This window comes from Meleagris gallopavo, chromosome 14 (genome assembly GCF_000146605.3).
Source record: "Meleagris gallopavo isolate NT-WF06-2002-E0010 breed Aviagen turkey brand Nicholas breeding stock chromosome 14, Turkey_5.1, whole genome shotgun sequence".
Taxonomy (NCBI): Eukaryota; Metazoa; Chordata; class Aves; order Galliformes; family Phasianidae; genus Meleagris; species Meleagris gallopavo.
In genome coordinates, this window is record NC_015024.2 from 4428795 (window position 1) to 4451403 (window position 22609).

The following is a 22609-nucleotide window of genomic DNA, read 5'->3' on the forward strand; positions in this document are numbered from 1 at the left end:
ACAGTCAGAGAATCAAAGTGAAATTACCACTGCTGTGCTACTGCTTCCAGAAACAAATGTTATAAAAATACATTATTTCTTGAATCACACAAAGGTATCTGTTGAAGTTCTATTCAGTATACTCTAAAAGAGACTGCAGAAGTGATGAGATACAGAAAAGTGGTTCAAGGTGCTGGGAACTGAAGAAGGAAGACCATACGCAAATAGCGGTAAGGTTTGAGAAAGCACTACTCACATCTTGATCACATGCTGCAAGGGGAAAACAAGTTGTTGTTTGATTTTGTGTTTTTTTTTAACTCAGTTCTGGATTAGTCTAGGATTTCTCTGTCATGGCAAGCACCAAATAAAGTTGAGAATGTTTTCTGGAATAAATTAAAATTGTATGTTCAGCCCCCAGCCAATAAAGAGATTTCAAATGAAAGTAAAGGCAAATTAGTTGAAAACTGGAACTAAGCTACTCTAATTTTCTTCTCTTCTGTTTTCAAATGTGTTTTCCAGAGTGGATCACTAAAGGAGCCAGAGCCAAACAAAATCCCACCTCAGCGACCACCACCTCAAGGTTGTTTACAGTACATTCTCGACTGTAATGGCGTTGCAGTAGGACCAAAACAAGTCCAGGCTACTTAGATAACCGAGACTAAAAGCAAGAGTTAAAACAAAAATTAAAATTAAAAAGAAAAAGAAACAAAAACACAATCTTTAAAGCAAACATAGCAGTTTTGTTCAATTTTGCATTGTTCAGTGCTGACCTGGACTGTGTTTTTTCTATGCAGTGTCAACTCTACCGTCTGGTTGTTTACTTGTTCATGTCTGTGCGTGTAATGCTTACCTACCTTTCTCTGTAAAACTTGTGATTTCAGGGCTGTTGTCAACAGTGTACAAAGAATGTGCCTCTTTAGAGCCCAGTGCAACTGTATGGATGGTTAGACAGTATTTCTTAAGTATTATATATCTGTCAGTGAAATACCACCAAGGTTCAAATCTAAATACTTCGCTTACTCTGTGAGTGTGTGCACACTATGCTCATCGCCTTTGTGTGTGCGTGTGTGTGCGTGTGTGCATGACTAATAGGTAGGTGATCCAGAAATATTTTTTACAGCCTAGGTTGGAATTTGCTAGTGAGGCTTTTTATTTATGCTTTTATAAAGTTTGTTACCATTTGAGTTTTACTTATATGCAAGTGGAAGTCTAATATTTCAGAGACTTGATAACTGCGATACAGTTCTTCCCAAGGAATATTTAAAATATCTTCTATTTTACATACTGGTATTCATATTTTTAGTAATTCTGCATTAAATTATTAGCTACAAAGCTATGTAAATGGGCCACCTATGTGCAATATCTCAGTGAAAGTGTGAGTATTTAATGTATCTTATTTCAGTTAAGTAGTACCTTTTGTTGTAGTTCTAAATTAGTAATATCTATGGAGATTTTTAAGTAAAAAATTAATGCAAATATTTTAAAAATCTTATGCTCACCTAAGAGTTAAATCCCAGGTTATTTGGTGAGAAGTACCTCAAGGACTGTTAAACTTCCTGTAAGAGCTCCTTTTTTTCCTAAAAATGGATATGGTAGACCAAAGTACCTTTAACCAGCTAGAGATCTTGCAAGACAAAAATATTGGTGGTTTTCTTCACCAACTCAGGTCTATGATTTTAAATCTACAAATCTCAAGATAGCTATAAAGAAAATTTAGTGCCAGTGTTATCCACGTCAACAGGGTTTAAAATAATTGCTTAAAATCAAATGTGCAACAAGACTTGAGATGCCTAAATCTGTTAGATTTTCTGTAGGTAAATTATTTATGATTTTTGCAAACCCGTTTATAGTGTAGTATTACAAGAAATATACAAGTGGGCAGTTAATCTGCTGTGAGAACTCTGGCCAAGAGTCACAAGCTGCACAATGCTAGCATACCACAAAACTTTGTTGTGAGTGAGCCACGGAGCTCTAATTTGAAATTAGAAGACGTACAAAGATGAGCAGCCATTAGTTTAGTGTGAACAATTCTGTTTAAAGGGAAAACAGCTTTATGTTCTTCTGTTTTTCCTGCAAACACTGGGAAAAAAAATTATCAGTGAAAATCATCATTCTTAGCATTTCTTTTCTTTGTACAATCTGTCTGGTAAGATGAGAACTAAGGTATGCATTATTAGCTATTTCAGTGTGTGTAGTAAGTGCTACTGTTTACTACCTATCGGTAATTTACATGAATATTTTGCTTTAGTGATCGGCATTTGTCTGGGTCAGTGATCATTCCCATGATGGCATTGACTATTCTGCTCTATATTAAGAAAATTCCACATAGAGTCAGGTTCACAAATCCTTACCTCCAGACACCATAAAAGTGAATAAACTATACTGCCCTGGGGTGAAGAAATGAATCTGATGATTGATTTTATTTAAAGCAGCTGGTATTTTTTTGCATGTAGTAGTACAAGTATTCACAAGTGCTTTTCACACGACATTTGTGAGCTGTGTGTGCAAAGAAGAGATGAGTGTTTCAGAGAGGATTTCAGCTTATTGACTGTAAAGGATTTACAAGGGCACACACTACTGCTACATACTACAGACAAGAAGCAAGCTAAAATGTCTCTGCATGTAAGCATGCTTAGGTGCAATATTGTGGTAACAGGGAACAGATGTTTTACAGTGTAGGCTTAATGTTCAGTTTTGTTATTTTTGGTAAAAATTTCTTTCATGATTGTTGCCTTTTGTACAACCCAGCTGCAAGAAAGTGAGCAAATGCTGGAAGTGTGACAGCAGTATATCTTTTATGTGAAATATCTTGTACAGCTTAATGTGCAATAAAAGAAAGTTATATCTGTCTTCAGTGTAAAGTTTCTGGCATTCAAGCCTGTATATACAAGTGGGGGAAGGAAACCTTTCTGTTTTTCAATATTGAGTGAAAGGAGACTAATAAGAAAATGATCCTTATTAAGATGTTGCAAGACCATGTTATCACCTTCAAATATTTCCTACAAAAGTGGTTAAAATTAATACACGATGAAGGCACATTCCTTAACATCCAGTACGTGCTATTTATCTTTCTACACCACAAAACACTGCTAGAACTGTACTAAGACTTCTTGAAGCATTAGTACGTGCTGTTCTCAGACACATACACTGGAATCTCATATAGTAAGTGGAAAACTATCTATAATAGCAATTTCTTTTTTTAAAATCACAAATCACAACATTATTTCCAGATATGCAGATTTTCTCCATAGAGACTCAAGTAGGTGAAGTCTTCTACTTGCACTTAATATATGTGTAAGAGTAAAATTCTGAACTATTGAGAACACTGTATAATATTTACTGTTCAACAAAGCTTTTTCCCTGACTGAAGCATTATACAAACTAGTCTCTCAGAATTTCATCCTGTCCCTTCCTCCCCTTAACTCTTACATCCCACGTGCTTAGTCATGTGCAAGAATAAAGTTTTTTCTGACAACTGTCAGCCAAGAAAACCACATCTCATATGAGATAAAAGCAGCACAACCACTGATATCTGACACAGCACTATTTCAGTCAGAAAGCAGTAAAAAGAAAAGCCCTCACTGATGATGTAGCATCTTTCAGCCACAGATTTCACAACTTAGCTCTCTACCACAAGTGGTAATTTTCACACTTGCTACAGTATTTTTTCAGCATAATTCCTTCTCAGTGGGAAGATGTCCTTGGTAAAAAATCAGTAATGATTTTCTTTCCTTTCTTGCAATGTTCTTCATGTACTTCAATAAGGAGTTAAGTTATCGAATGATTTTAAATTAGTTTTGTTGCTATAAGAATGAATTTAAGAGGAATATTACAAAAATAACTTCTGTGCTTTGGAGAAATAAAATTGTAATAACTACACAGAAAATAAGAGCTGTGTTGCTGAACTAGATTCTGTTGGTATATGCAATTCTTTCACAGCCTCTTCTTTAGCTGGGCCAAAATTATAGTGGCTGTAACTCCACTGACTAATTTGAAGGCGTAGGGTTACCACTGGGATAAATCTGGGACTTAGCAATTTTATGGATGCTCCAAGCAAGCTTCTAATGTACCAACTGTAAACTGTAGAATTGACTACTTAAGCTGCAGTGCATAGAATTCCATAGAATTTTGCCTCAGAAGTATAATTATCACATTCAAGCATTATTTTAAAGTGTTGGATATGAATCTAATAAGAGCTCTTTGATACTATAACATTATGAAGTTTTTCTTGTGCTGAACCTAGGGGGCCCAGTGCAACCCCAAGGAATGCAATCACAAAGCCAGGAGCCATTGCAGCCACAGCGCATGTACCCCCCTGGGCAGTCAGCAAAGCCCTCCACTTCCCAGCCACAGCGTCCACCCGGACCTACGACCCAGCAGCCACGTGCCCAGGCTCAAGGTCCTTCCAGCACCCGATTACAAAAGGAGGCAGAGGCACAGCCTGCACCACAACCACAGCCTGCTCCACAGCCACAGCCTGCGCCTCAGCCCGCCCCGCAGCCCGCGTCGCAGCAGAAGCCTCAGTCTCACCCACAGCTTAAGTAAGATTTGCTTTATCACTTTCCTAGTCTGCTCAGAATAGTTACATTTTGTTGTTGAAACTGTAATTTGAGAGCCGGTCTGACATTGATATAAAGATGTACATACGCTCCCCAGTCTAAATTGAGGTTTCAAAAAGCTTATTATCGGTTTATCATTAGAGTAGCATTAGTTACATCCTGTGCTATACAAGACTCCATTCGTTGTGCAACTTATGCCCCAACTAGATCTGATGTGAAAACTCTTGATCGTTCTCCTTTCTTTCCCTTCCTTCTCATGTCACTGACTCATGATCTGGGTGTGCTATTTGCCTGCACAGAAAAGAGGAAGTCTTATCTGCTTCAACTTTTAACCTTGCAGTCGCTCAAAAGAACAGATTTCAGTTTCAAAAGGCCTATCTCAGAAACAGTCCAAATGAACAAGCTGTCAAACTGTGTTTACAGTAACGCTCTGGTCAAGGTGCACATTGCTACTGTCTGTACAGCACAAGTCACTCAGACCCTTTGGAGAGATGTCAGCAGGACTCGCGCAGACACCTGCCTGTAGCTGCCTCACTGCGCTGGGAGGTTCCCTCGTGCACAGCATGAGGCTGTTGCTCTATACAGCCAACTGCGTGCTGCAGTAAAGAATGTGAACAGGATCTGTAGCCACACATCCTCGTAGAGCCTTAAATTAGTGAATGGAAAACACGGAGAGGGTATTAGAAGTGATTTGCTGTTTTTCAACATATTGATCCTGGCTCTACTGCCAGTAGAGTCGCAGATAACATTGCACTTATTTTGATGAGTAATAAGCTATCATTTTTTTTCAATAGTGCAGATTCCCCTTTTCCACCAACTCACATGCTTTACTGGTGTGAAGCAATTCTGAGTCCTCGCCTGAACACAATTCAGCCAAACAGACGTGTTAGATGAGAGGATGACAAATTAAAACAACAGTCAAAAAAGCTTAAGCGTGTTTGCTTCTGAAGAAAGTGTTTTCTTGCATTCCTGGGACGGTATACTTCTTTATTTTGTTTTATAAACGTAAAACTCCGATTGATTCATCTATTATTTATCTAGAGAATAGACAGCTCCATTTTCTTAAGCAAGATGAAAAACCATAAACTAGTTTGAAACTTAATTTGTTCATTTCTGATATGAAAAACACTATACCACATACATTTTTCCAGCTTTCTCCTTTTCCTCAAATGGAAAAGTAGTCTCTATATAAAAGAAAAAGAATGAGTTCAATTTTTAAGATGCAAACTATGTAAGTGTAGTTGTTCTAACTTTCAGGAACTTTTAGGTCTGCACCAAGACTCAGATCTCCTGCCTGTAGGATTAACTCTATTTGCATGTGCATACTTTGTATTCACCCACATGCTGTTGCCTAACCTGTATGTACATGTTATTAATCTGTGAATAAATATTTAATTAGGCCACTTATTGTGTTACTAATCAAGTCAAGTGCTGCTTCCCACCCTCCCTCTTTCAGTGAGTACAAACAAACATTTATCAGTCCATTCTCATTAACACAATTATAATTTACAAAAAACCTAAAACGCCTGTAGCACTGTTTGCTGTACAGACATAGAGAAGTTGCAAACCATGGGGAGTATAAAACAACCTGAATAAGGAGAGTGTTTCACTATAGCCAAAACTGAAATCCTATTACTGTACTTAGAGAAAAATAAAATCAATTAATATATTAGTGCATGGATATTTTCGTAAAAAGATTATAACTCATTATTGTTTTATACTTAGATTCAAACCTACCTTTTAAATGTTATTTTACTTGAGGTAGTTTTAAATTTCAGACATTTTCTTTCTTGTATGTTATTTTATTCATGCTTTCAGAAACTTACGTGTACATGATAGCACTAAAACCAGAATAGGCTTACTAGACTAACTGCTAACAGAGAAGCAAAGTGATACCTGATTTGGGGAATTTGTTCAAAGAGGAAAATTGTCACTAAACCATCATTAAGTTTGAACATTATCTAACACGCAGCAGTGGACCACATTACAACTCTAGGTCTCATTTTTTGAGCTCTCATCATGCTGTGTTGAGTAGCGAGTTGGATTTAGTAGGCAGGCTCAGATTCGCCTTAAGTTCTAATTTATGTCATCCAATTTACTTAGATACAATGTTTCAGATATGTAAAAAAGCAGTGTGTTCTCTAAATAAAAGATTGTCCTACTTCACAAATCAAAGTACAGAAGGAATATGCTTTATTGCAGCAATTCTGCACGCTATATCTAACCATATTACTTGTGTTGAATATTCATTTTGCTCAAATGGAAATTGTCTGTATCTCACAGCCGTTTTTCCTTTTCTGCTAATTTATACAAGTTATATGTGGATGGAAGTTGATAGATAATATGACCATACCAAACATGTTGCATTTTTGTCTTGCAGCAAGTCGCAGTCCTTGACGAATGCCTTCAGTTTCACAGAATCATCCTTCTTCCGATCATCTGTGAATGAAGATGAAGCAAAAGCTGAAACAATTCGAAATTTGAGGAAATCCTTTGCTAGTCTTTTTTCTGATTAGCCAGCTTCATCTAAATGCACATAGCATATAGTCTAAAAACTACGTGAATGTTACATAGGTTTTGTTTTCCCTGTGACTGTACCTTTCTCTCCTGTGCTAACTGTTGTATTAAGCAATATGTTAAACTTACAAAAAGAAAGAAAAAACAAAACCCACAGAAGAAGGACTTTGATGAAATACCATTTGGGAACATGTATAGTGATAAACAAGGTAGAGTTCTATTATGAAAACAGAATGCCAAATTCTGAAGTCCTTATCTATTGTAATATTGTGGCCTTACTGTGACTGACTATATTATCCTAACTGAGACTTCTTTGTAGATCTGTGTTAATAAAGCATTGAGTTATGGGTTTCTTCTTGCTTTACCCATTTCCAATGCATTGCAATGCATGTGTATTTTGTGTGTAAATGTTTTGTACTGCAGGAGTAGTCTTGATTTGTTCTTGCCACCCAAGTTCTGGAGGCAGTTCACACTGACGTTCCTGTCAAGCTGCATAAATAGTGTGAGAAACTGAAGCACTTTCTTCCTCCTTATACAATCTTTCCATCAGCTGACTGTAGATTTCTGATGTATTGCTGACTTATCATTACACTAAATTAATGTCATAAATAGAGTGTATATGTTCTACTGTACTCCATATGTCTACTTAAATTTATTTACAAATTGTAACCATAACTGATTTTAGTTGCAAAGAATATGCATGATGTTACCCTTATTTTTGTGAGCACCTTCTAATAAATGTAAAGTCCCATGCCTGTTTAAAGAATGTCTTTGACAAAGCTTGTTTCAACATCAGTATATACTGTCTGTTTTAACTGATATCACAAAAGGGTAATTTTGTGATTATTAAATATTTGGACACAAGCTACAACTTTAAGAAGACAGACTGTCAGAAATAATTCCCTTTTAGACTGGCATCATTAAAAATATAACTTTTAGGAAACACATTTGCATTTTCTAATAAGGAATGTATTTGTTAAATATTTCTCTAACTTGCAAAAACAGAGTTGATCCCAGGCTTTGAGATAACAGCAGTATTTTTTTTTAATTCTCAAAAGGAAACTGAAATTGATCAGTAATCTTTTGACCATCTCTTTCCAAGTGAATATCATGTCATTCTCCTTATCCTGAATTGCGTGCAGCAATACTCTATGCTAAGAAACAGTGCTAGCAGTGGAAACAGGAGAAAATAATATATATATTTATACTAGCATATCTGAGGAAGAAACAAGTAACACGAGGTTAACTTCTAAATCCTATGGAATATATAATGCATTTGTAGAAACACATCTATTTGCCTCTGAAATTTTACTTTCTGTATTAGCTCATAGCCAAGTATTAGTTTATGAAGCATGGAGAAATCACAATAACTTTGACTACATAGCTTCAGTTTTGGATTCTTTTGGACAAGGAGTCTGTCTGTCTTGTGCCAAGAGTTTGGCAACAAAGCATGGAAACTTTCACCTCAAGTGATGCCAAAATCAAGTTCATACATTAGATCTCATAGTTGCCTTAGAACAATGCTGTCCTCCAGATTAAGAATGAAATGTCTGCAACATTAGAAACTATAAATACATGGCACTGCCCTCTGAAGGATGGAATCTCATTCTGTAATGGGCACATCATCATTGTGAAACAGCCCTCAAAGCAGCTCTCTTACTAAATTAAAGATGATTCTCTCTTATTTTTTTACTACCCAGGAAGAATGCACTGTAGACAGAAACCTACAGTTTAGACTACGAATTCTGTGGCAAAACAGCACTCCTTAAATATCGATGTTCCTATTAATTCATAAACACCATCAAAACTGATTTTAATTTTGTCCCCTTCCTGCTCCCCTCTGGGTTGAAACACCCTTCACTGGCAACAGTAACAACCCTGAGCAGTTCTATAGCCTTTTATGTCTGAGAAGCACTTTGCTTTTAGATTAGAAAGATTAATCAAAGTTGCTAACGCAAATTAATTACTGCTACAGAGAAAGCATGGTAATTATGCATAGTTTGGCATGGTTCATGATTAGTACATGCCTAGTTTCAGCAATATAGTACAATATGAACTACAGGTAGTTCATTAGTCCAGACCCCGGATTTTGACTTGAGGCGAAGTTTCTTGCTCATATAAAATTCCCTCCCACCTTTTCCTGGGAGAAAACAGGTTTCACTGCAGTCTTTGTTTTACCATCTGGAACAAAAAAAGAAAAAAGAAAAAAAGAGAGAAAAAGAAAAGAAAAAAGAAAAGAAAATCAAAAAGAGAGCAAGATGATGCAATCAAATCTGCATGGTGTATCCTCCCACACAATGTACATAACATTGTGCCTCCCCACAATGCCAGAAGTTCTTTGTATCTCTAAGCATGCTAAAGCGTGTCACATGCAGGCTCATGCATGCTGATGTTCCTTATGTACTTTTTCATAGTTAAAAAATTTTAAGCAATCTATAGCACATGTTCAGAATACCTATCAGAAAAAAATAGTGAAAAATCTATTCAAACATTTATTCTCTGGTTTGTATTTTTTCATTAAATAAATTGTGCTTTGAATACATTTGCAAGCTCTAAGTACCCAGTTATCCAATACAGTGCTATCTAGGTTTGCATATATGGTAACACAGAAATAACGTGAGTGTCTGAGGTTCAGCTTTGGGAACATTTGCACACGGGTACACATGAGTTGGGTACTTCATATGTACCTTTTCCATGGAGATGCAGATTACGATGCCATTGGTCACTATGCACAGCATTCCATCCTTTATGTTATCTCCCACTTACAGATCAGCATAATATGAAATCTACAGAGCTACTTCATCAAGTTTAGGTTTAAGATTGAGATGGAGTCATTTTCTGACCAGTAGGTCTGCAGCCATTCAAAACACAAGCAAATTTCAAAAGATTGCAATTATGGATGAATATGGATGCTAAACTGACTTTGAAACCACCACTAACTCTTCAATAAAAATTAGAAAATAGTACTAAGGTACTTTGTAAATACCGAGTGTAATTTGTATACTTCCTCCTCCAGAAGAACAAAGTTGTTTATCTGAGCTAATATGAATACAACACATACAATGAAACTTATTTACAAAATTGAACAAGTCATTGTACGATATCTGCATTGACGTGGTTGTTGCCAGTATTTGGATGAATACTACAAATAAATTTCCTAGCAAGTTGTTCATTAACAACAGTTTCCAGTGATGTTGGGTAGGATGCAAGTGGCTGAATACACCAAACAAATCTAGATAGTGCCTTTTCAGACATCTATCTTAATAAACAGGATCACCACAATTCTGGGGGTGGGGGGGAGGGACAGCAACAATACAGGATCTGTGGGAGACCAGGGCTATTCTAAATTGTCAGTGCAAGGCCAATATAAATTGACCATACATACAAATTGACCTGAAGTGGCAGTAGGTACTGCTGAGCTCCCTCTCAGATCAGGTTTTTTCAGTTATCTTTTTTTTTAATCATACAAGCATGGAGTAAGAAGCAACTTAATTGAGCTCTGCATTTCTTCTTCTCTGACTAAACAAAGCTATCTAGGAAGCCAGTGCTGCAAATAACGATTTGCAAATTTTTATCACTAGTAGAGTTTATTTTTCATACCAAAAATAACTAGAAGTGATTACTGACTCAGAGGAGATTAAGAAAGATTATCTAACGTGTCACAAATGCCAGCACAAATGAAATTAAGTCCTGATGAGAATACATGTCTCATATGGAAACGCTTTTTATTAGACATATGTAAAACTATTAAGACGGTTTTAAAATCTTGTGTGATAAGTTTCAAAACAGGTAGCTAAAATTAGTTTTCCAAATCCACATTCTATTACGCAGATAAGCAGCAAAATTTGCAAAATGATGTTTTCCTCACTTCCTTTAATTCCTCCTCATCTTATAAGCAAGAATGTTGCACCTCAAGATAACAATTTATATCAAGTTTCATGGAGCACTGATTTGGCTATGTGCAGTTAGATTCTTGCACCTCAAAAAATACTTTAAGAAAGAATGAAATAAAAGTAGCCTTAAGAAAAAAGAATTAAAATAATGTCTAGATTGTCAGGTATTCTCAAGTATCCCTGCACTTAAAAGGAAAGAACAGGAAGACTATCCCCCTGCTTCATTTAAGATAGCTCAGGAGTAAAGGAGATGTTTTTTTCTTTTTGTGGAGTTAGCTTTTTCTCCCCACAGGTCATGTCACATAGAATTAGAAAGAAAACCAATTTAAATAAAAAGAAACAAAAAAGATACCAGGCTTTTTCCTTTTCTTAAATGGGTTTGAGGTTTTAACTTCTATTGTGACGTTGTTCAGAATTTCTAAGGGTGGATGCAGTATTTAAAACCTGATCCACTTCACAATAGAGGGTACATATTACAGAGAAGGCAACTGTCTTCGATTGCTAAACCTTCGCTCTGTATACGCAACAATAGCAGAAACTAAGTGAAAAGTATGATAATCTGACAAGACTGAAAATGGATTGAGAGCTTCACTCTTTACACGTGAACTTCATTAGCATTTTTCTCCTAATTATTCTTATTTTACTCACATGTGCCTGTTCTTCTCACCAATCCCCATCAGCCAAATTCTTCTTTAAGGATTTATAAGCACTGAGGAGTACCCAATTATTTTGTTTGAGGGCAAATCTTTGAATTGTTTTCATCTTCTGCTATTGCTCTATGCTTCCCTATGCACTGAAGATAGCTGGAGTAAGTAATAACACATTAAAGTTAATCGTTTGTGTTCTTGCTTCCTTAGCTAAAAGAGAAATTTTGGTAAAGATAATGTCGATTTTTAAAGTATATAGAAGGCAATGCAGAAGAACTTCTTTTTGTCTCTCATCCAGGTAGAAAGGAGTACAAACAAAACCAGCAGTGAAAGCGGGTCATCATTTTTTAGTTTAGGAACTACTTATCAAATGTCTGTTACAAAAGTTACTATGGCAAGTTCTTTTTTTTTTTTTTTTTCTTCCCCTGAGATAATCTAGTATAGGGACTTAATGGAAGGGACTTAGCAGTATAATTTTAACTATAGGACAACTGAAGTAATGAAGAAGCATTAGACACGTTAACAAGAGTTATGCTTTATTAGTATGCCATATCCCATTTTGAGGCTGTAATGAAATCTAAAGTATGTCTTCTGTTTTACTGTAGTTTAGAACAAAAGAATTAGCATGACTCGTGGAAATTAAATTTCTGCTTCTAAAATAAACTAGAAAGAGTGAATACTTTTCCCTCGGATACTTCACATAAAATTCTCCCACTTAAGTCTCCTTTGCTTTGGAGAAAAGGATCTACTGGGCAAATGTTTCCCAGTTAATTAGAAGGGAATGTCAATGCAAAAAAAGAATGTTTCTCTCATTCCCAGTCATCGCATTAAAATATGAGCGTATTGCTGCTTCATTCATAATGTGACTCTTCCTTCAAGGTCATGAGAAGTTTTAACATGGAAAGAGAGTGAATGCATCCTTTCATTGTACGTTTGCAGAATGCCATAAGCTAACGCCTGACTTGCCAACTGTGCTCTAACTGGAGATAGACTGTACAGATCTCAGGCTGATGGTTATGTAAGTTTTAAGCCCTTTAAACAGCAGATTGCTATCCTGACTGCATCTATCATTGCTGAATACTTAACAGTTCTGGTTAGTTCAAACCAAACTCCTATAGCCTGTTTTTGTTTTTTTTTTGCATATTTTTTCTTTGTAATCTATTAATAATAGTGTCATAAATATAAATATATCTTTAGGCATGTTTTTCTCACCTGTACATTTCTTTCAGTCATGTAGAACTTCAAACCACATGTTCCTTGTGTATTAATAAATGTGGCATGCTGCTGGAGAGTCTGCCACTAGAATTAGTCTGTGAACAAACCCTACTGCCATGACACCATGTCAGATGCAGTCTGTGTGAGATCTGTCTCACGTTTTAGATCAACAATCAGCTCTAAGTGCCAGATATTATAGCTTAAGATATAGGGAATGTTCCTTTCCTCCCCTCTTCTCATTCGGAAACAGAGATTAGTCACTCTTTGTCCACTAGCAGAGCCAGGCCTAATTACTACACAGAAATGACAGTAGATCAGAACTTTGATGGGCTGCATTAGTTAACCATCTTGGTGACAATTTAAGTATATTAATTAGCAATAAGTGCTGTATGATTCATCTTAAGATTCCTAGGAAATTAGTTTGTGTTTCCATATACCTCAAATGCTGTTAGTACACAATCCCAACCAAACATCTGTCTTTTAATGTCTTGAAAGTGGGTGTTGCTAGCTACATCCACTGCTAGTTACTGTAAAGACATCTTTTCTCATTGCTTGATAGAATTGTAACAAATTTTGGTATATGGAGACCTGCAATTTAAATGCCTCTGCCCCACCTGTTATGGGAATGTCTCTGAACTGGGATCAAGGAAGCATTCTTTTTCTTATTTAGATGTTTTCTGTCTGTTTGCAAGCCATGACTTAATCTATTAAGAAGTGAAATTTATTTTTTTTGAAGTACAATGTCTCAATCTCTTCTGACTTTAAACTCAAGTTCACTTACAGGTGATCATCGTATTACAATATATATTCAACTACTCAGCTTTGTTTTACAGCAGATTTTTGAAGACACTAGCTTTTTTCACACTTTTTTTTTTTACTAGAAAGGGAAAGCATGTGCACTGACTCTGAGGCATACAGAGCTGATGTAATTTCATGGCAAGAAGACTCCTGCTGCCCTTAAGAATGTTAGTACAAGTTCTGAACTGACTTACCCTCCTCTGGAATAATTATGCATTCCACTCTGGCACATTTTATCATGCAATTCTCCTGCTTTGTAGATTACATGTCTTGAGGAGGTACAAAAGGGAAGAGCAAAGACTGTTTTATTTCTATACATGCATCTAACAATTATATATACACACACACACCTCAAACAGTACTTTTAAATGTAAAATTATGTGAGAATTTACAGGCGTATTTAATATGTACATTAAATACAGGTATCCTTTCATGCATCAAGGAGACGCAAGCATCTCTTGGGAGTAACACAAAGTATGGGGAGAATATATTGTTAAATTATAATTGAGCAAGCTAGAACTTGCTCTGGTTAAACAGCCCACCCTCAAACTGAAAAAGCCAAATTACGCCCTCAGCAACTTCTGAAAAGCAAGCTGCCTTCAGTGGATTTCTGCAAATTTAACTGTCTAGAGCCTACAGCCACATCAGAATAAGTCTCAATGATCTCAGAGATTAAGCAGTCCCCGGCCGAGTAAGTATTTGGATGAGACCACTTGGCAAATCCACATAGTATTAGACATCAGCACAGGATGCATTTATAATTGAGTGCTTGGGTGTGAGGGAGTGTTCACAACATCAGACTTACAGATATCATAAATGTACCTTCCAAAAAGGTTTTAGGAGGGATTTATTAGCTTACCTCTGTCTGACTACAAAAGCCTAAAATAGGTTAAAAAAAATTAGTATGGAAGCTTAAGTGGCCTGAGTTCTGTCTGCAAATAGCAGATAGTAAAATCTGAATGAATGTAAAGACTGAACGCAGTTATCTGTTCTGAAAATGGAGAATAAAATATGACTACCTTTAAAGGCTACAGATGAAGTCATGTTCTATACTGAAAGGCATAAATACGTCTGTTGCTAGAGTCAGCAGAAGCGTATTAGGATACAGCTCTTCACAATAAAGCCAGGCAGAGATTTTACTGTTCTTACAGTATCTCCTTCAGATAAATTTTAGTATATCTTGTGGTTTAGGTATTTCAAACAATTATTTTTGACCTTCAGGAGGTTATGGACAAAACTTTGAAGAGGAACAAATGCTAGGAACTCCTTCTATGCAATGATGCATAAGAAATCTAGTGTTTCATTTTTAACACTCCTGAAAGTCTAATTCAGCTATGAAAACTCTCTCCCTTCTTCTACTAACAATATAATATTATATACTGGAAATTTCTGTGTACTGACTGGTCAATATTACTGAGTTGCAAAGTCTCTCTGTTTTTACAGGATATGGAAAAAAAAAAATCTCAACTAAAAAGGTTGCAGAAAGACCAAACAGTATCTTTAACTCTCATCAAACTCAGGACATCAGGAAATCTAACAAGCCAAAAGTGTAGCAGAATAGTTAACTAGGACTTCTGGACCTATCTACATCTGAAATGCTGGGTTTAAAGCTTACAATCCTTGCTACTCTGCATGTGTCTGGTTTCCAATTCCACACAAAAGCTGCTTTTCTACAAATGGATCAGGTTTCTAATGGGGGAGAATATATGGAGCATCACGCAGACCATCTTGGCAAAATGCACTTCTTCATTATTTTTATACCTATTCTCCCTACTAACAAATTTAAAACCTTTTTTTCCTCATTTATTTCAGAAGTCAAATTTTCCAATAACATGTGAAGTTGCTAAATAGTACCAATGCTTTTTGTGCTCCCTCACACATATGGCTAGCTGAGAATACATAGCAAGTCCAAGCTTGAAATGAATCTTTTTTTTTAAGCAACCAGTATATAACTCTAAACATGATTTAATAATGGAAAGACTGGCACAGCCTTAAAGGAATATCATCAAGTAGGCAAGGTATGCTTGTGACTTATTATAAAACAGTTAAATCAGGTAGGAAGCATAATCCAGATTCTTTACATAATTATGGCAGAAGGGTGTGGAAAAAGGACTATCAATTACTTTCTAAATTGGAGAACTTCTAACTGTAAAAGAAGCAATATATTGATCTCCCATTTCTCTCATTTCCTTGACAATATCTGTAATTTTTCATTTCTTAGTGTTATCGCCAAGTTAAATGCCCACTTAACATATTGCTATCATTGAGCTTATTCTTTTAACAAAGGAGTTAGTAAGTTTTTTTCAAGTTTTAGCATGTAAAGCTTAACCTTCTCAGGACGTATCATCTCTACGTAATCAAACGGATCACAAAGCAAATGAAACAATTTCTTGTCCTTGTTCCACGAGTAACAAAGTCTTATTAAATTCAAATTAGCCACAGAGAGAAATTGCTTGGTTATAATAACGAAACGATGCAATCCAGAATGAAGTAAGGAAGCACAGAATTGATTTAAAACACTGAAGACAATTTTATTTATGATGAACTTGTTATTTTATTTGCATTTTATTTATGTACAAATCATTTCTGCTGCAATTAACAACAGACTGCCATGTCAGATGGCACACAGTGGAGACTTGTAATTAATTTTAAGAATGAAATATACATCAAAACAGTATTCTTATGTTCTGTATTTTAAAGTACTTTTGTTCTGGATCTCTGTGTAAACCAAGCAGTAGTTCCATGGTAAAGGACTGGCATTTCCTTAGAAGTCCTGTTCTTTCCAGCCTCTCACTTTTAATCTCTTTCTTAAGAGACTGAGACTAGAAAACAGAAATGTGATTTGTACGCACTGGGTTAGGTCTGAGGAATCAACAGTTCTTTACCAACGCTATTGAAATAAGAGGTGTGTCTGTGATTACCAGAGATCTTCCGGTGATAAAAGAAGGATTGCATCAGCTTTTGGCTCAGCGTGTCAGAATGACTCAGCAGAATGTGTTTCTATTTTCTTTCCGGTTGGAAGATGTTGAACCTTCCTCAGTACTTTCTCTTAAATTGCCATGAAACAGGCAAAAGGAGGATGTTAGATTTCTCATCGGAATAGCTTGATCACCTTTATTCATAGTAACATATGTAGTAGCATACATACTCTGTATGTATGAGAGCCATACAGAGTTCATCGATGCCATTCTACCATAGGTTTTTTTGTTATCCAAAAGAAAACAAAGAGATTTGTTTCAGAAGCTCTGCAGCTGCTCCGAAGTTAAACTGCCACATCATTTCTCCAAGTTTGTACAACGCATAATACAGGAAATTCTGATGTGGAGTTAAAACTAAATTGTGAGAGGTAACATTTCGGGTAATTCTAGGGGTTAATTAGTTCTTTCTTCTATGGTTTTGACCCTGCTTTCTTTAGAAATTTAGAAAAATAAATAAATAAAACACCTAAGGAAATTCCCAAGTCTACATTTTGGATCTTACATTAAATTACCATGATTATCAAAATGCAACTATGCAAAATATGTTTTTAAATATTTTTCTTATCCTTTCATATTGCTAATAGAGATTGAATACTGAACTATACAGAGCACTGGATTGACTCAGCAGGACATTTCTTGTGTTCTTACTTTTCTTCCCTATAAGTAATGAGTTTGTACCAGGGATGATAAGGCAACCCAAATTAAAACTAATTTGGCAGCACTGCCAAACTTTTTTCTGAAATAGAATTGTAACTGTATAAGTCAAGAAAATCAAAACATACCAGAAAGACGATTGAAAACTGAGTAAAAAACTTGTCTGGGTATTTTATTTTAGTCTGCACTGGATCAGTCGGTCTGGGTTAGAATCAGGACACTTTGCCTGTTCCTGGAGAATTCTTCTAATTGTTTTGAGCATATCTGCTGCTATCACTGAGACTTAATGTCCAACTACAGGTACTTTTCACTTGCGTGTGGCCTTTTATCTATAATTCTTCCTATCTGCACAGCATATGCTGAGGTCAGCATCACCTGATTTAAACTAAGACCACCAGATCTTACTTTCTGTTCTGCCCTGCTCTGTAATACTTAGCTCACTTCTTTGACTGCTGTCAAGGATCAGTTTCAATCTGTACATACTTTAACAAGATGTTTAAACAAGATATCACGAGACTATACTAACTGCATTTCATCATCACTGGGTGACAGACCCAGTACCTCCTTTAGGCTATGCCGTGCTTAAAATGTAATCTCCAAGAACTGGGAAAATCTAAAAGCTACATTTCCAGTTAGCTGTCTTCTTAGAAAAGGAGTCTGAAAAGATCACAATTACAAACATATGGGAATAAAATTGACAGTCGAGAAAAAGAACAGCTATTTAAATCAATCAATCATTGTCAGATATTATATGGTGTTCCAGAAAGTCTGTTCATTCTCCTGAAATAAGACCATGCATATTCTAGTTATAATCATGAAATTTGAAAGGAAGTTTAAAAACATTTTTTGAGGCCTACCATTTCCTTTGCATCAAGTTCAATAAGTCTGAAATAGGTGATGAAATAATGATGAAGTCAAGACTAGCTTTTGTGCACAATTTGCACAATACAGCTCTAAAGTACAATCCATCATCTAATCTAGAAATGTACCTCAATGCCAACTGTGGTTTTCAGCAACATGCCCTTCTGAATCAGCACTGAAAGTGATTTAACAGCACAGCAGATCAAACCGCCCAATTACTTTGGTTCTAACAAATGCAAAAAGGCTAAGAGATTTTCTGCTTATTTAGTTGATCTTGCTGCAACCGTGTTGAAAGTAGCTTTACAATAATTGAACTAATTTATTTCATTTTTGCAGGAGTTGGTCACATTCTTGGAACAGACTGAGCTTTGACAGACTGGTTTTCTATGTGAAATACTGGCACCCAATCTGCTGTTATGGTAAGCATCCTCTGTTCACAAAGCCTACACCAAAAAGAGCTCAATGTATTTACAAGCTAATTACACTTATCAATGAAGGCTAAAAATCAGGTGTGCACTATCAGGAGGACATGAGCCAGAGAAGTCCTTAAAGTTGCAAAATTGATAGCTGCCAAGCACAACAATCATTTACATTTTAGAGAAATGGAAACATGGTTTATGATGTGTATCAGAATTAAAAGGGTAAATATTTTAGTGATAAATGTACCAGTAAGACTTTTGTAACTCAGGAGAAGGACAAACACATTGCTTAAAAAATCAGAAGTCTCCTTTCAGTCCAAAGCATCGGTCACCTTTCCAGAGTGTTATTTTACCAAAAAATCCTGAAAAGCAGGTAACTGCCAGCAATGACCAATTATGCTGCCTTACAAGAAAAGAGGCAATGAAATGAGCAGCATACCAGAACATAAATACAATTGTTCCACTGTGGAAGATAAACCACAGGAACCAAACATTAATTGACAGAAATCGATAGTTCAGGACCCTTCTGAGTGAAACACTGCAGAGCAACAGCACAGCTGTGCCATGATAGAGCCAACAGACACTGCAGGTTGTGCAGTGCCAGCTGCAGTGACAAAGCCCAGATTGTTGTTCAGCTGTGCTGCACTGGATTCCCGTGTGCTACTGTCCAGCTAGTGAGCAGAAAGAACTTAGCTCTGAGTCTCAGCAGGGTTTTCTTGCATCTGAGGAGGAAGAGGATTTTTCCCAAAAGCAGAGTTCAAAATAAATGAAGTCCACCCAAATCTGTAAGACATAGTCCTAAACTTTAAAATATTCTGCAGGCTTATCTATGTGCATGTTTACTAGTTTACTCCAACTGAAATGCTTTTCAATTACTAAGAGAAAAGATTGTTCACAATGTGTGTAATCTATGTGTGTCTCAGTGACCTGTATTATTTCTTACTCTGAGGACATCAGTTTTCTAACAGTGTACTAAAAATGTATGCCAACGACTCATTTCATTGTGATAGGCCTACTTTCTCTCTTCCATTCCGTAGATTTAGTTAGAATTGATCTTCCAAGTCTACTATCTTCCCACTAGAGATGTTAGGCAACTGTTCTTTGCTTGTTGGCTCCCTTAGACTAATATTAAAAATAATCTCACAGTGAACATTTCAGTATTAGAAATCTTCCATTAAGATACTGGATCACTTAAAATATTAGCAAAAACAAAAGCAAAAAAAGGAAAATTAGTAGTACGATGCTTTAATTCCATTTTATCCCTCCTGCAATGTGCAGAGATCCTGGGTAGGACTGAATTAATGATCTGTCACTCACTGACTGTTGGCTTAACTGCTATTAGTGCAATGTTCATGTGTTGTAAATTCTCTGTTTTTACACTAATTATTAGAAACTAAGGCATTGCACCAGCTCAATAACTGCAACCACACCCAGTTTCCCCAATGTCAGATAAACACCTGGTAGAATTTGTCCAATGCAAGCGTGTATGAGATCAATCTTATTGATTTTATGAGATGGCTACTAATTAATCTGTTTATTTGTAACTGTTCACGGAAGAGTTTTCTACCTTTACACCTAGGTTTTGAATTTGAACTTACCTGAAAGAGAACATAATAGAACGAATGCTTATTGTTACACTAAAATGTAAAGTATTAAACAAAACATCAAACAGATGCATTTTGGAAGACCAACACTGGTTACAGCAAACAAATCTGGGTAAAGCAGCTTTCAGTTCTCCTTCAGTTCTGAAATAAAGCTTCCACTGTCTTAATACCACAGGAGCATTAAAGAAATTGTTATTCAATTAAGTCCAGTTTCAGTATTGAAAACCTTACCCATCCATCATTTTGGAAGAAGAACATGCCTAGCATGACATAATTCCCGAGTAACTGAGAAAAAGAGATTACTCTCAAGTGTTATGAAGAATGAATAGTATTCCACACGCCTTCCAGCAGGGGGCAATGCCATATATAACTGCTTAATCACATGCCCTCAAACCCGTGCCTCCCAGCGACCGGGGGAGTCACCCCTCATCGTGTAATGGAATTGGACACTTCTTGGTTAGACAAATTCTCCTGCCAAAAAGTAACCAGGATTTTACTAAATGTGGTATAAAAACCAACTTGTATTAGTTTTCCTTTCAAAACAGTTAAATGGCAGTTAGGAGCCCCAGTGCTATTAAAACTGAAAGCATGGTAAAATTCAAATATTTTTAATCATTTCCTCATTTTTAATTTTTTTTAAACTCAGCTTGGGCAGCATTAGCTTGGAAACTTCCGCCTCCAAACAATAAGAAAATATACGAAAAGGGCTTGCAAAAAGAGGAAATAATACAACTTAACAGAGAGACAATAGGCTACAAACAACTGAATGACCTACAGAAATACAGCCAAATTTTTACCAAATTTACAGCCTATATTTTACCTACAATAACAAAATCCTTTTGAAAATGAATGCATGATTTTTAAAGCCTGCTAGAAAAGAAAAACTTTAGTGCTCTAAAAATAACACCAAACAAAACAAGCAAACAACAAAAATTCCACTCCTACAATTAAAATTCTCCTGTCAAGTTGTCTGGCTGAGTATATGCAAGCACTAAATTTCACTTTCTTGTTTATTACAGCTGCAGGAAGGAGGCTTTTGGGGTTGTTTCTCTGGCCCCAACCCAAGTGCATGTACACACACAACCACACTGCCAAATTCCCCCCAGTTGACAACAGGGATGGGAGGAAAATGAGAGAGCAGAAAAAGAAGAGAAATAAGTCCTATTTTTCTACCTCTAGGCTCTGAAACAGGTCTTGGCTGCATTACTTACAGAAAAGATACAATTGCAATTAAACTCATAACAGTGTAGCATAACCTGTTAAAAACAAACAAACAAACAAAAACACATTTCCATAACTTTATTGTCCTGTATCCTTAGTACGTGGACTCCATAAGTCCTACTTTAAAATGGTAAACTGCTTTTGTGCTGAGTCCAGTATTAGAATACTTCCCACTCTTGGGAAGCAAGACAATTCAGACATAATATGTCAGATCAGTCCTGGGATAATCTGCCACAGGCATTCACCTCCCTTCCCCGATCCTCAACCCAAATTCTTCCAACAGCGTCACACTGTGCTGATCAAATACCAGTAAAGTGCTGTTCATTGAGGACTGGGTTTGTAATGTGAACACCGCAGTACTGCATGTTTCTTGTTTTAAAATGGAGATCCAGATTGAGGTTCTTTTCAGCATTTAGAGCTTAAATGTCATGATATGCTTATCTCTTCCTTTCATAATTGACATAAAGATGTAAGATACTTTCATCTCCCGTGTCTTATAAAGCACAACCCGGTAAATCTCATCACTAATGTAGAAAGCATTAAGCAAAAGTCTACTTTGCTCACATTCAGCAAAGTTTCTCTTTGTCCTGAAGTAAATTACTTTTCTTCTGTACTTCAATGGGCACCAGGTTGCTAATAACCCCATATCCAATCCAATCTATAGCATGAAAGAGCAACTCCATGTAAAGACAAAAATATTTACTGCCATTCATGAAGAAAGAATAAAACGGCAGAATCCATTCCTGAAATTTTCCCCTGCAAGTTCATATACATAAAAAATCAGACATAAAGATTCTGGTATTCCTTCCCTTACCCCTCCAAACAGTCAGGAGTAGAAGTGATCATCAGAAGCAGAAAAGTATTTTGATCTTTGTTACATTGGGACTATGGAATCTAAGCAACTATTTTACAAGACATTGTAATTGTTTGTACTTGCAAAACTGGATTAAGAAATCACTGCTATTCTTAAAACACATTTATCACATACATACAAAAGTCAGCATATTTTTACTTGAGCTGAGCCTTCAGCCAACCACAGTGAGTTACTGTGTACCGCCCACACTCATCTCGCATCCTCCCCTTCCCCAGAGCAATCACTGCATCTGGCTAGTACAGCACAAAACAGTTTCCAAAATGCCTTACCGGGGTACACCTGCCCTATGGATGACCCATGTGTATCTCACCTATACTCTATTGATGGTGTCACAATTTCCAGCAATTTCAGTGCAATCAGTGAAACCCGGGCATTAGAAGTGCTGAATAA

At 36.3% G+C, this 22609-nt stretch overlaps 1 protein-coding gene across 1 annotated transcript in view; it reads left to right on the forward strand.

Moving 5' to 3' along the window:
• SYN2 (synapsin II) overlaps positions 1–7200 on the forward strand; it is a 121114-nt gene extending 113914 nt beyond the window's left edge. Inside the window, exons 11-13 of the mRNA XM_031555504.1 lie at positions 499–559; positions 4223–4520; positions 6919–7200. Of these exons, the coding sequence (XP_031411364.1) occupies positions 499–559; positions 4223–4520; positions 6919–7054 (495 nt within the window). The 3' untranslated portion in view covers positions 7055–7200. The remainder of the gene's footprint in view (positions 1–498; positions 560–4222; positions 4521–6918) is intronic.
• Positions 7201–22609: the final 15409 nt, after the last annotated feature.